At 35.4% G+C, this 13,929-nt stretch overlaps 1 protein-coding gene across 3 annotated transcripts in view; it reads left to right on the top strand.

Annotated features, from left to right (window-relative positions):
- ZFR (zinc finger RNA binding protein) overlaps positions 1-13,929 on the top strand; it is an 86,486-nt gene that overhangs the window by 53,591 nt on the left and 18,966 nt on the right. For 2 of the 3 annotated variants that reach the window (XM_059173732.1, XM_059173731.1), the window contains 3 exons: positions 2,602-2,743; positions 7,341-7,438; positions 8,304-8,399. In XM_059173732.1, the coding sequence (XP_059029715.1) occupies positions 2,602-2,743; positions 7,341-7,438; positions 8,304-8,399 (336 nt within the window). The remainder of the gene's footprint in view (positions 1-2,601; positions 2,744-7,340; positions 7,439-8,303; positions 8,400-13,929) is intronic. The other variant, XR_009353733.1, reaches the window with a different exon arrangement.

Here is a 13,929-nt window from a genome sequence, read left to right as displayed (position 1 = left end):
TTGTCCAGCAAATCATGGCAATTCACAATTAGTAGAATATCCCCTTTTTGGTCTTACAAAAGCAAACTTTTTAAGATTGAATTCTAAAAAATGTTACACATTAGTCTCATAATCTCAGATTGGGATTTAAAGTAAATATTCCTTGGGGAACCTGGGTGATGCAGTCAAATGTCCAGCTCTTGGTTTTGGCTTGGGTCTTGAGATCAAGGCCCACATTGGGCTCAGCATAAAGTCTGTTTAAGACTCTCCCTCTCTCTCCTTCTGCCTCCCCCCACCCCCAGCACACACTCAGCCACCCCGACACACACCCTCTCTCTCTCTCTCTAAATAAAATAAAAATTTTTTTAAAGATATTATTTATATGACAGATGGAGATCACAAGTAGGCAGAGAGAGAGGGGGAGAAGCAGGCTTCCCGCTGAGCGGTGAGCCTGATGTGAGGCGCAATCCCAGGACCCTGAGATCATGACCTGAGCCAAAGGCAGAGGCTTTAACCCACTGAGCTACCCAGGTGCCCCTAAAATAAATTTTTTAAAGAAATATATTTCTTGAATAATTTAATGTATATAATTTATTTTAAAACCTTTCTGGTTTTAAAAATTAATTAGGTATTGTAAATCCAAGGATTGACATTTCATTGTTCATGTGATTCTACAGCAGTGAGTCAGAATAAATAGTACTTGACCACAGCAGGGCAACTGGTAACAAAAGGGATAGTGAACCACAATGTTGAACTTAAGCTCTGACAGCTAACACTTAATGATGTTTGCTTTATGTTCCCATTGTTCCAGATACGAAGTTTCTCATTGTGGATGAGTCTTAAGTGCTAGGAACCAGAAGAATTGGCATTGTGTGTCTGCTTTTTTCCCTCTGTTGAGGCTGCTAGGGCAATGGGATATGAGGGGAGGTGGGTGTTGAGGGCCTTGAGAGAATTACATAATTTGCTAGAAATACCTTGATCTTAATTGCGATGCTTGAGTGGCTCAGTCATTAAGCATCTACCTTTGGCTCAGGTCATGATCCCAGTGACCATTGGGCTCCCTGCCCTGCTGGAAGCCTGCTTCTCCCCCTCCCACTCCCCTTGCCTGATGGTCTCTCAGTGTCTCTCTCTGTCAAATAAATAGATAAAATCTGGGGGGAAAAAAAAGATGCTTAATAAAACTACGAAGTAGGGAAATATATTCTAAGGAAATAAGCAGTTAGACTAAAGCAAAATACCCTTTCCAAATCAGACTGTACTTACTATACAAGGGAATAAAAAAAATTTTTTTTTTAAATTTTATTTATTTATTTGACAGAGAGAGAGATCACAAGGAGGCAGAGAGGCAGACAGAGAGAGAGAGGAGGAAGCAGGCTCCCTGCTGAGCAGAGAGCCCGATGCGGGGCTCGATCCCAGGACCCTGGGACCATGACCGGAGCCGAAGGCAGAGGCCTTAACCCACTGAGCCACCCAGGCACCCCGAATAAAAAAAATTCTTCGTCATCATTGTCATAGTTGACATTTATATAGTACTTAGTATGTACCAGGCACTTTTTTGTTATTTTAAGATTTTATTTATTTATTTGAGGAAGAGCACACGAGCTAGGGGAGGGGAGGTGCAGAGAAGAATCTCAAGCACATCCCTGCTGAGCAAAAGCCCCAACATGGGGCTCAATCCCAAGACCCCCAGATCATGACCTGAGCCAAAGTCAAAGACTTAGCTGACTAAGTGCCCCAACCAGGCACTGTTTTAAAGGCTTTATATAGTTAATTCATTTAGTTCTACAGGTTAGGTAACAATTTCTGTCCCCATTTTACAGAAACAGGGTAGAGGAGTTAAATAATTTGCCCATATTCACAACACTGGTAAAGTAGTAGCTGGAATTTGAACTTACATATTGTACTATAAACACTCCATGTAATTTCTGTAAAGCATTCATTAATAGAAGCTGGGGCTTATCTATATCAAATTACAGTGGAAACTGGGGCTTATCTATATCTATCAAATTACAGTGAATCTTGGTTTTTCTGGATCTTAATCAAGACTTTTTGCTCTCCAATTATGATGTATAGATGTGTTAATTTCACAATGTACATACAATGGGAATGGTTGAATTCAAGGATCTATTTAGTTTCATTCAAATTCTGCAGATGTAGAAGAACTTAACTACCCAGATGCAATTTGAAGGTACAGTAGTAAACACAGCAGTGTTTCTTCTATTCAAGAATTTATAATCTAAGAGGGACATATACAAATAACTCCCAATACAAATAATGGTAAATATTAGCTCAATAAAGAACTGTAAAAGGCAAGTATGGTAAGAGATAAATGATACTTGGATTATTGTAAGGCTTCTTAGAGGAGAAGTGTATTATCTACTCCTTATAAAAGGATTGAGGTAGGGCCCTGACTAGTTCTGTCAGTAGAGCACGTGACTCCTGATCTTCAGGTTTTAAGTTTGAGCCCCATGTTGGGTGTAAAGATGACTTTTAAAAAAATAAACAACTTTTAAAAATAAGTAAAAATACTTGAGATGGTGAGAGAATGAAAGAGCCATAATGAAACTGCTTTGTCTGATAATATAAAAGTTCAGCTAATTTTTTGTGCTCTTCATTACATAGGTTATAAGTCCTGAGAAGTATGATATAAAATGTGCTGTGTCTGAAGCGGCAATAATTTTGAATTCATGTGTGGAACCCAAAATGCAAGTCACTATCACCCTGACATCTCCAATTATTCGAGAAGAGAACATGAGGGAAGGAGGTTGGAAAGCCATTAAACGTTCTACTTTTCTATTAACTTTTTTTTCATTTACCTACTCTTTAAGATGGCATTAAGCCCTAGAAGGCAACATGCTGGCATTACATATGAATTTGATAGATTTGACTTAAGTAGCAACCAGTTTTGCTTAATAAGATCATTTCCCAGAAAGTAAATGCTCTTTTTAGTAATGTACTTTTCTATAAAACACTCATGGTATTAATGACTTTCTTGATTTTTTTCTTTTCTTGCTAACCTCAGATTTCTGGAAAAAAAAAACGTTCAAAATTATTCTTGCTGACATAATGGACACATGAAAAAAATTAAATGTTGGTAGTAAAGGGCCACAAATTTAACTTCTGTTAAGAAGTTCCTTGTTCTTGCCTTGTCTTCCAAAAAAGACGAGAGTTTCAAATAAAATTGGTTATATACTTGTAATATGTTTTAAGAGGCATTGTTATATGTGTAATCATGGATTTGGCTTGTCCTGAGGTAAATATTTCTAGTTCTCTGAGGTTGCTCTTTGGCTTGGAGAGTTTTCATGAATGCAGAGCATCCTAATGCACATAGATTTGGGCTTTTAAACCCAATATTATTATACTAGAGATACTGAAAAATAAATGGTGTAGGCTTAGTAAGTTGTAGTACAGTACAGGATTTTTAAACTTACCTTACAATTGTAGAATATGAAATCCTGCTGGTGCCAGCAATGTTGCTTTAGGGACTGTTCTGTAACATTTTCAAAGCTTCAAAAGCTTTTAAGCCAAAAAGCATGGTCAGTGTCTGCCTAATGTTGGTTCTGTTGTTTTATGGGTCAGATAAAATTTACTTTGTTTCCTTTCATGTTGTTTTTGTACATCTTAACTTGTTGAGTATGAAGTTATATAGTCTACACTAATATTTCTTTGTGATACAGATAGAAAAAAATACTGTATATTAAATACTAAAATTGTTTAACATAGTATCAGTAGGCTCTTAGTTACTGTCCCTTTAAATTTGTTTTCTTACAGCAAAGCATTTTTTTTTTAAGGCACTGGGCTTTTCCACAACCCAGAAAGAGAACACTTAATTTAAAATGTGGTCATTGGGAGGCATGTCTAATCTTGCATACTTCACATATATATCATATCAGGACTTGTATGTTGTATAAGCTTTGCATCTTAAAAATAATTGGGTTTTGTGTAAAGGATCTTTTATATGAACATGAGTTTCCATTGAAGGTCTGACTATGGATATGCTGGGGGAAAAAACAGTTCCTGAGTCGATCTGTACAATTCATGTGCAACATATGACACTTAGGATTTGAAAAATCTTCTAATGTGATAAAAGCTGTTATACTTAGAATGAAATTACACTCATATAACCATTTAACTATTTCAGAGCACATCTTATCCAATTACATTTAGCCTTAAATTTATGCAGTATCGGGTTACTTCATTATGTTGCAGAAGTCTAAAGTTCATACCACATTTGTAGTATAGAGTCTTTGATAACCTATTCCTTCTAAAGGAAACAAAATTATATTTTTGTCTGACCCAGAATTGAGTTAGAATTACTGTTCTGGATTTCATAAATACTCTGGTGAGAGAAATGATCAGTCCAAAATTAGAAGATTTTACCTCAAGACACTGAGCTGAAAAGTTGGATGTGCAAAAAGTATAGAAACATTGATAGAGTGTTCCTTGCTGCAGATTACTGCAGTAAACTATGTCTTTAGCTTCATTATGAAGATTGCTTCTTTCTTGCTGCAGAATAACGGTATGTATTCTCTCTCACTGCAGCTCCCAATGCTCTGTGTCTTAAAATCACTTAAAGCCTATAGCTTGCTTTGGGGAGTTAGTACAGGGGGTAAGGAAGGCTTTGCCGGAAGAACAATTATAAGTCTTGAGACTTGTGCCTTGTGCAGTGTGGTAGCTCTTTAATGGTCCTGTTTAATACCAAAAATTATTTTTCAATTATTTAAAAAAAATTATTAAATTGCCCAAATAACTGTTAAACGCATGTCAGATCTACTTTATGGTACTGTGTTTGACAGTTAAACACTATTGACTTGAAGCTTGAAATGTTGGAAATGCTCTAACCCTTGCTACAGTGTCTTCTCTGCAGCAAGTCAAGTATGTGTGTGTTTTTTTCCACCTGTAGCTTATCAGTCCCGGTCCAAAGCCTTCTAGCAGAGGGGATTGATTCCTGTCAGGGGTTGCTGCCAAGACATCGGAAGGATTTTTGACCAAGGTTTTCAAAAGCTCAGTGTCACACCTGCCATTTGATTAAGGAGGGATTTTGGATGCAGAGTCTGGCATTTATTGTCCTTTGTGTGGCTGTTTTGTTTGTTTTGTCTTTGTCTACTCCAGAATTGAGCAGTGTTCACACTAGTTTTTAAATGGTTGTGGGTGGATTATATATTTTACATAACCATGTTAATTTAAATTAATATATTCCCATTAACTTTTAATCATAAAATAGTGTGGACACAGCATGTCTTCTAACTAGTGATTAACCCCTTAAAATTTATGAAATACATTGATGTAGGATAAGAATTTGCTCCTCTTTTTTTTTAAAATAAATTAAATTATTTTTGTTTTGTTAACTGGGTATTAGGCAAGAAGTATAATTTTTTTGTTTTTAGTACAATATACCTAAGGGGTTAATCCACTTGAAATATAAAATGGGTGCAAAAATCCACACTCTAAATTTAACAGAAACTTTCTACTTAACAGCTCTTAATTTGTTTTTAAATTGCAATAGGTGTCTTGGCATCTTTGAAATTGTATCATTAATTAAAATTTTCAAAGTTATAAATGCTTGTGTGCAAAAAAAATTTTCTTACATATTAAAGGAAATTATAACACTGAAAATAACATATAGAAATTCAGAAACTTTTTTTAGAAAGAGATTGCACGTTGTCACCTATTTGCATTTTAGCTTTAGCAAGTAATGTAAATAAGGGAATAGAAAGAGGGTCCTTAAGCAGTTTTGTAATCCTGCATTAAGAAGTGGTTTTTTGTTTCGTTTTTTTATTTCTTTTTTTTTTTCTTTTTTCCTTAGTTAGCTGTGCTTTTCTGTATCCCTTTCTTTCCTTATCTCAGAAGAGCCCTATATCTTATGGTCAGTATGTTTCTCATTTTAGTAGTAAGTCTTGCAGGTTTTGAGATTGTCCACTGTTTTTTAAAAATCACTAATATTTTGTCTTGATAGTTTCTCTTTAGTATCCACATTCTTCTTTCAGTCTTAATTCTCAGAATGCTACACAGCATTCTTTGATTATCTGAAAATCGCCCTTCTAACATGTCTTGAAAAATCTGGATCATTTGATTATTTGAGGAGAAGAACTAAGAATAGAAAGCCCAATGGATAGAGTTACCATTTTTAGAATATGCTTCTTTATGTATTATCTCCTCAAAATAAGGACAAGTGTCTTTTAAGATAACTGAATGTTCATACAAAATATATACAATTAAATAATTTGCCTAAAGTGCAATAATACTCTAAAAATCATCTTTAACTTCTTTTATCATATTATTTCTTTTGTCCCTTACACTCATTTGGTAACCTCAGTGATTTATTAAATTATATTTTAAATACCCCATAATTTTGGTGCACTTGAGCCAGTAGACTGTGAAATTCAATAGATGACTCATCTAGTATGTAATTATGCTGTGTTTAGAAAATACTTCTACTGTTAAAATCATTAAGAGCTATGAATTAGATTGACTTGGTTGCTGTTTTGAATAGCTTAATTAGCTAATATGCTGTTATTTTTATACACACTTTACAGATACGTTTAGATGAACATAGCTGGCCCTCTATCGCGAATGTAAAATTAACCTCTTGTCCTAGTTAGGTTCAGATTTTCTCAAGTTTTTTAGGTGGCTCCTTTGTTTTAACATAATAATCGGATTTAAAATCAGTTATTATAATTTTAGGCCATACCTATTATTTATCATCAAAGAGTTCTTACTACATCTCCTCTTTTTCTGTACTTATCCTATTTAACCATGCTAGTTCCTATCACCCTTTTCTTCTATATCCATTATTCCTCTCCAGTTATTCTTTGGGATATTTTATGGAAACTTTCTTAAAGAGCATTTCATATTCCCTTAAAGCTGTAGACGAGAAACCATTGACCTCTTAGAAATGCATATTTTTGGCTCTGGTTTTTTCCATAATTATTACTGTATTGATCATTCCATATTTATTATTAGTTCTTTGCTATATGAGCCCCAGAATAACCTCTGACCATTTAGAATACTGAACAAACTTAATAGTTTATCATGAACTCTCATTTATTAAGGTGGATTTTTGTGTTCCCTCTTGTCTTGTCTTTGTGCTGGTGCGCTGTGTCCAGTAATCCTTCCTTTTGATTTTATTTTGGTGGGTAGGGTTATTTGCAGAAATCATTTATTACCTTTCTTAAGAGTTTAAGTATTTTTGATTTTCACATTGGGTTATATAAATTTGCTGAAAATAACTCTGGGTACATTAAAGTGCTGGTAAACTCACAAATGGCTCATGTGACACTGATGCTACTTTAAGGAAGTGTCTTGCTCACCTGGTCAAACACCCATTCCTCACTGCATTTTGCCAATTCAATCCATTTTAGATGTAACCTCGGGTATGGTGAAAGACCCACCGGACGTCTTGGACAGGCAAAAATGCCTTGACGCTCTGGCTGCTCTACGCCACGCTAAGTGGTTCCAGGTTCGGAACATCATTTTACTTTTTTCTTGTAGCCTTATGAGAGAGTAGTTCAGTAAACATGTTTAACTGTGTTTAAACATTTCAAAAGATTGCCCAAGCAATCTATTTTAAATTAAATCTCAGAAAATATGTTAACATAGAAAGCTGGGTGTGAAGATCTGCATATTGCAGTTACTATTAATTTGACAATAACCTTAGGTTTGGGGGTGTTTTGTAGTTTGGGTTTTTTTATTTTTATTTTTAGTGGCTATATTTAAAGTTTACTTGTTTAGGAACATCACATGTTTGTGTATATATATTATATTCCATAAGGCTGCAGATTAACTTTTGCTTTAAATAATGGAATATGTGTTTAAAGCTTTGTGTATAGTTTTAAGATTTTTTCCCCCTCTTTCTCTAAGTTAATAAGTGTAGGGAGTGAAAGGTGAGGAAGCAGCTGTTTGGTTTAGTGACTTTGCAGTCATGCAAAGGCACAGAAGGGAAACCAAACAGATTTCCTTAACCTTTCAGTCCCTAGACAAACTTTTTAGCTCTTTACTTTTTCTTTTATTTCTAATGTAGGCAGAATTTTTTTTTAACTTTACTGTTTTAAATGAACACAGGTCAAGGTTCACAGGGGATCAAGAAATATTATTCTTGTATAATCTGTTTACTTTGACCTAAAATACCAGCTTTTAAATACTAACCCTGGCATAAAATATTGCTGTAAATGGCAGCTCATTGAATCCAATTTTAAGTGTGGTTATTTTTGTTTTATTTTTATCTGAGCTTCCATTGAACAGTGGTATTTTAACTTTTTTTCATCAAGGGATTATTTTCAATATTTCTAAGATTAATTCACCTGGGTTTTTGTGTTGCTCTCAAGGCTAGAGCTAATGGTCTGCAGTCCTGTGTGATTATCATACGTATTCTCCGGGACCTCTGTCAGCGAGTTCCAACGTGGTCTGATTTTCCAAGCTGGGTGAGTAGTATGTAACTTTATGGTATGAAAAATAAATCTTTAGGAAACACTATCACAGTTTTTATAATCTCCTCTTACATTTAATTGTCAACTTTATTTTCATTTGCTAAATGTACTTCCTTTCCTCTTCTAGGGAGAAATCCTGAGGGTCATAGAGTGTCTAACTTTCTGAGATTTTATTATTTAAAGAATTGCACTTGATGTTTCTTTTTGTATTATCCTCCTTTTTTTTTCTTTTGCTCTTATGATGTTTTTTAAGGTAACAGCAATTATTAATTGGCTTTTATTTACATAAAAATACAAAGACTAAAATTTAAGCTATTAATCTCCCTATGCAGAGTTCTGTTAACAGGTTTTTTTTTTTTTTTTAATAATGTAGGGGTGCCTGAGCGGCTCAGTCAGTTAAGTGTCTGACTTGGTCTCAGGTCATGATTTCAGGATCCTGGGAAGAAATGCTGGATTGGACTCCCCAATGAGCAGAGAGTCTGCTTGTCCTGACCCTCCCCCTACTCGTGCACGTGCACGCTCTCTCCCTCTGTCAAATAAAATCTTTTTTAAAAAAATATTTAAAAATTTAAAAATTCCAGAAATAGAGGTTGTGAAATAAAATGTGAAGAAGAAAAAGAAATATGTGAAGTTAGGAAATTCAAATAATGCAGAAAGTCACCAAAAAGTGAGTCATCTTATTATTCTATGGCAAATTATCTGTAACATTTGTTGTGATTACTTCCAGGAAAAAAGTACATGTATATACACCATATATGTTCTTATTTTTATATATGTACTAGTATCCCTGTGAAGTTTGAGCCCTTTTGGTTCCTGAGTAGCAAGAATTCAGTTGTCTGGGGGAGCGTATTCAAAAATATAATTGAACGTATTGGTTTCAGAGTTGGGTTAGAGAGAAGTGAATAGCCAGGCTACTTGAATGCTTTAATTTTTTTCTAAACATGGGTGTTCATGCTATTTAATTATTTGCATTTTCTTAACAAAATGCATCTTGGAGCTCTTTGAGAAAGGCATAGTCAAATCCACCTTATTCTTTGCATTAACCACATGGTATTCCCTTTTGGGAACATGCCATATTTTATTTAATTAGTATCCATTTGATGACATTTGGTTGTTTGCAGTATTTTACCATTAAGTCTTCATTATATTGTTGTCAAGCTTTTGTATTATAGTTCATGTAATAAATTGCTAGGGCTAGAATTCCAAGGTCAAAGAACATGTGCCAGTTATTTTTGAGGAAGTTGAATCATTGAAAACACCCAGAAACTGGTGAATCAATCATTTCCTTCACACCCTCACTAACTCTGGGACACCATCACACTTCTTAACAATATAATAAATATAAAATGGTCTTGTTTTTTATTTACATTTTTTAATTTGAGTGATTGCTGGATTTAGAATTATTTTTCTCTTAATCAGCAGTTACTTTGTTACTCAACATTTTCTTATTTATATTAAATCTTTGTATAAGAAATCAGCCCTTATCTGTAACAAAAATGTTTTCCAGCTTTTCAGTTATATTACCATTTTTGTTATATCAGAATTTTTTTAATTTTTGTAAATTCTAATCCGTTAATCTTTGGTGACCTCTGGGTTTTATATTCTACTTATAAAAATCTTCTTGTATTTTAGATTATAAATTAGTTCACACATTCTTTCTTCTAAAGCTTTTTTCCCCCATCAAATTGCATTTTCTACAAGTGCATATATATTTTTTTTAATACATAACAAAAGCTTTGATAAGTATATATTCCAGCTTATAATAGGGGTTGTTTCTGAGGAGTAGGAGAAAGGGATGGTTATGGTAGAGATCTGTAATGTTTAATTTTTATCAGGACAAAATGTATATACATTACTTATATAATTAAAAATAATTTTCGATTTAAAAAATTTTTAAATCATAAATAGATTTAGCTAAATGTTTTTTTAGACCAATTGCCAATTATTCCAGTACCACTTAATAATTTATTTAACAATGACACCTTCCAACCCCCAGTTTGAAATACCACCATTATTATAAACCTGTGGTTCTCAACCAGGGGCGGTTTTGTCCACCAGGAGACATTTGGCAATGTCTGGAGATATTTTGAGTTATCAAAACTGGTTATTGATAGCACCGAGGTTGAAAAACCCTGTCCTAGACCAAAGTACCTTTTTTGTGGGCCCATTTCTGCAGTTGTCTGATTCCTTAGTCTGTTTTCTTCTGTAGTACTGAACTGTTAGTGATTGAAGCTTCAGAGATTTAAATTTGAGTGTCCTCATCATCACATTCTTCCCTCTCTGTTCTTTGCCCACTTTTAAACACCATCTTGCTCAGAAGAATTATTTTGGTTTTTCTTATGTATTTGTTTTTCCAAAGGAACTTGACTACAACTTTGTTCAGTTTCTCTGAAGTTCTTGTGATGTTTCCTTAAGAAGTACTGCATTGAAATTAATAGATGTTGGGGGAATTATCATCACTTTTATACTGACTCTTACCCTAGAGTATGTGACGTCAAGTTTACTGAAGTTAATTTTACATACCTGCTTAGATTTGAATATGTTCTATTCATGTTAAGTTTTGGTTTTGTTTGTTTGTACCTAGGTATTTTGTCTTTTAGAGGGCTTTTTCCCCCTTCACATCTATTTTCTGGTTATTGTTGGTGTATATAAAAACTGTTAACTTTGGATATTAATTTTGCAACCCCTCTCACCTGACTGCATTCCTTTATTTGTAATAATTTTTTTCATATGATTCTCTTGGGTCTTCTAATCTTGGAATCATACCTAAATGACATTTTGTCATCTTTCTTTTTTCTAATTTAACTGATACTTCTAGAATAAATAGGAAATTTTAAAAAATACATGCATGCTATGTTCCTAATTATAAAGATAATGCTTCTAAGGTGACTAGTGTACTAAGCATGATGGTTAGCCTTTTATTTGAGGTTCTTCTTTATCAGGTTAGAATTATCAGTCAGTCCTTTCCTAGTTTGCTTAGTAATTCTGAATCAGGAATAGAGGGACACCTGACTGGCTCAGTCGTAGAGCTGTGACTCTTGATCTCAGGATCGTGAGTTCTAGGTGTGGAGCTTACATTTTTTTAACAAAATTTTTTAAGGTTAAAAAAAGTCAGGAATGGAAATGAAACTTTATCAGATAATCTTTCAAGGTTTATTTACATGAGTGTATAGTTTTTTCCTTTCAACCTGTTCAGTATTTTTTTTTTTTTTAAGATTTTATTTATTGATTTGAAATAGAGAGAGAGAGATCACAAGTAGGCAGAGAGGCAGACAGAGAGTGTAAGAAGCGGACTCCCTGCTGAGTAGAGAGCCCGATGCGGGCCTCGATCCCAGGACCCTGAGATCCTGACCTGAGCCGAAGGCAGAGGCCCAACCCACTGAGCCACCCAGGCGCCCCACAACCTGTTCAGTATTGTTCATTATACAAATAGATTTCCTCATACTGAACTAATTTTGCATTCCAAGTGTGACTCTCATACACGAAAATGATATTAATGAACTATTAAGTTTACTGATGACCTGGTTAGGAATTTTGTTGGTGACACAAAAGAAAATTTTATAGTTTTATTTTTGTCTTTCAGATTTAGAATCACTGGTGCACTAGCTCTCTAAAAACAATTTGAAAGTTTTTATTCTTTATCCAAATTCTGAAACACTTTTAGAGGATCAAACTACTGTCATTTGATGACATTATTTCCCAATCTGTATTAATAAAGGGGGTAACATTTTCTCAGTTTTTTCTGTTGCAGTTAGTCTAATTTTTATCTCTCCTATTTAATTTTGGCAACTTTTGTTATCCTAGGAAAGTTGACCAGTTCAGCTATTCACATTGTTATATGATAGAATTTTGTTCTTGGGGATCTTGGGGTTTTGGGGGTGTTTTTTGCTTTTTGCTTTTTTTGTTGTTGTTTTTCTTTTTAGGCTTTGGGGCACAGGTAAGATTTATTTATTTATTTTAGAGAGAGACTGCATGTGAGCAAGAGGAGGGGAGAGGGAGAGAGAATTTCAAACAGACTCCTCCTGCCATGCCACCCCAATGTGGAACTTGATCCCGCAACCTTGAGATGACCTGAACCAAAATCAAGAGCCTAGAGGTTTAACCAGCTGAGCGGCCCAGGTTGCCCCTCTCAAGGCTTTTTAAGTACTTGGAGCATCTTCATTATTATTTTGTTTGTTCTTAATTCTTAGCTTTGTTGATTAGACTAGCCAGCAGTAGTAGTTGCTATATAGGAGTAAAATGACAGATGGGTGTTTCATTCTAAGATTTTATTTATTTGTTTGATAGAGACACAGCAAGAGAGGGAACCACAAGCAGGGAAAGTGGGAGAGGGAGAAGCAGGCTTCCCGCCAAGCAGGGAGCCCAATGTGGGGCTTGATCCCCAGGACCCTGGGACCATGACCTGAGCTGAAGGCAGACGCTTAACGACTGTGCTACCCAGGCACCCCAGTTTTTTTATATATTTTAATATAAAAATATGTTCAGTATTATCTCACTTCAAATTTTTTTTTTTTTAAATATTTTATTTATGGGACGCCTGGGTGGCTCAGTTGGTTAAGCAGCTGCCTTCGGCTCAGGTCATGATCCCGGCGTCCTGGGATCGAGTCCCACATCGGGCTCCTTGCTCCGCAGGGAGCCTGCTTCTCCCTCTGACTCTGCCTTCCACTCTGTCTGCCTGTGCTTGCTCTCGCTCGCTCTCTCTCTGACAAATAAATAAATAAAATCTTTTAAAAAATATATATATATTTTATTTATTTATTTGACAGAGAGAAATCATAAGTAGATGGAGAGGCAGGCAGAGGGAGAGGGAAGCAGGCTCTCTGCCGAGCAGAGAGCCCGATGCGGGACTCGATCCCAGGACTCCGAGATCATGACCCGAGCCGAAGGCAGCAGCTTAACCCACTGAGCCATCCAGGCGCCCCCTCACTTCAAATTTTTTAATGTATAAAATTATATGTGCTATAAGGGTGTCTGGGTGGCTCAGTGGGTTAAGCCTCTGCCTTCAGCTCAGGTCATGATCACAGGGTCCTGGGATAGAGCCCCACATCGGGCTCTCTGCTCAGCAGGGAACTTCAGTTCTCTACACCTGTGTTCCCTTGAGGCTGTTTCTATTGTATTAAGTCCAAGATAAGATATTTACGATACTGGACTCTCAAGCCATTCTTTCTAGGCTACTCTTGGCGTCCAGAGGTTCATCACTATAGATGGCCCTGCCCTACAACTTTATTTTTCCTCTTTATCAGAGGGAGATATGAACTTCAGACATCCCTTTGAGGGGGCAGAGCTTTATAAATTGAGTGGAGAAGGAAGAAAAAGGTGTAAAATGAATTAGAAGAGCATAGGCTATGGCAGGGTAATGATAGGAGAGTCAAAGAGCGCAAATGAAGCTGGTGGTTATTCTTTGAAATGATGTATGTAAAATAAAGTACACCGGTTTTTTGATTGTTTAAAACACACAAGAATGTCAGTATTTTGGCATTTAAAAATGTTCCTAGTATTGTCGTCTTTAGGCAGTGGCTTAGTT

The sequence above is a fragment of the Mustela lutreola genome, chromosome 5, assembly GCF_030435805.1.
Source record: "Mustela lutreola isolate mMusLut2 chromosome 5, mMusLut2.pri, whole genome shotgun sequence".
Lineage (NCBI taxonomy): Eukaryota > Metazoa > Chordata > Mammalia > Carnivora > Mustelidae > Mustela > Mustela lutreola.
The sequence above is the reverse complement of the archived record's forward strand: the minus strand, read 5'-3'. Positions and strand labels throughout refer to the sequence as shown.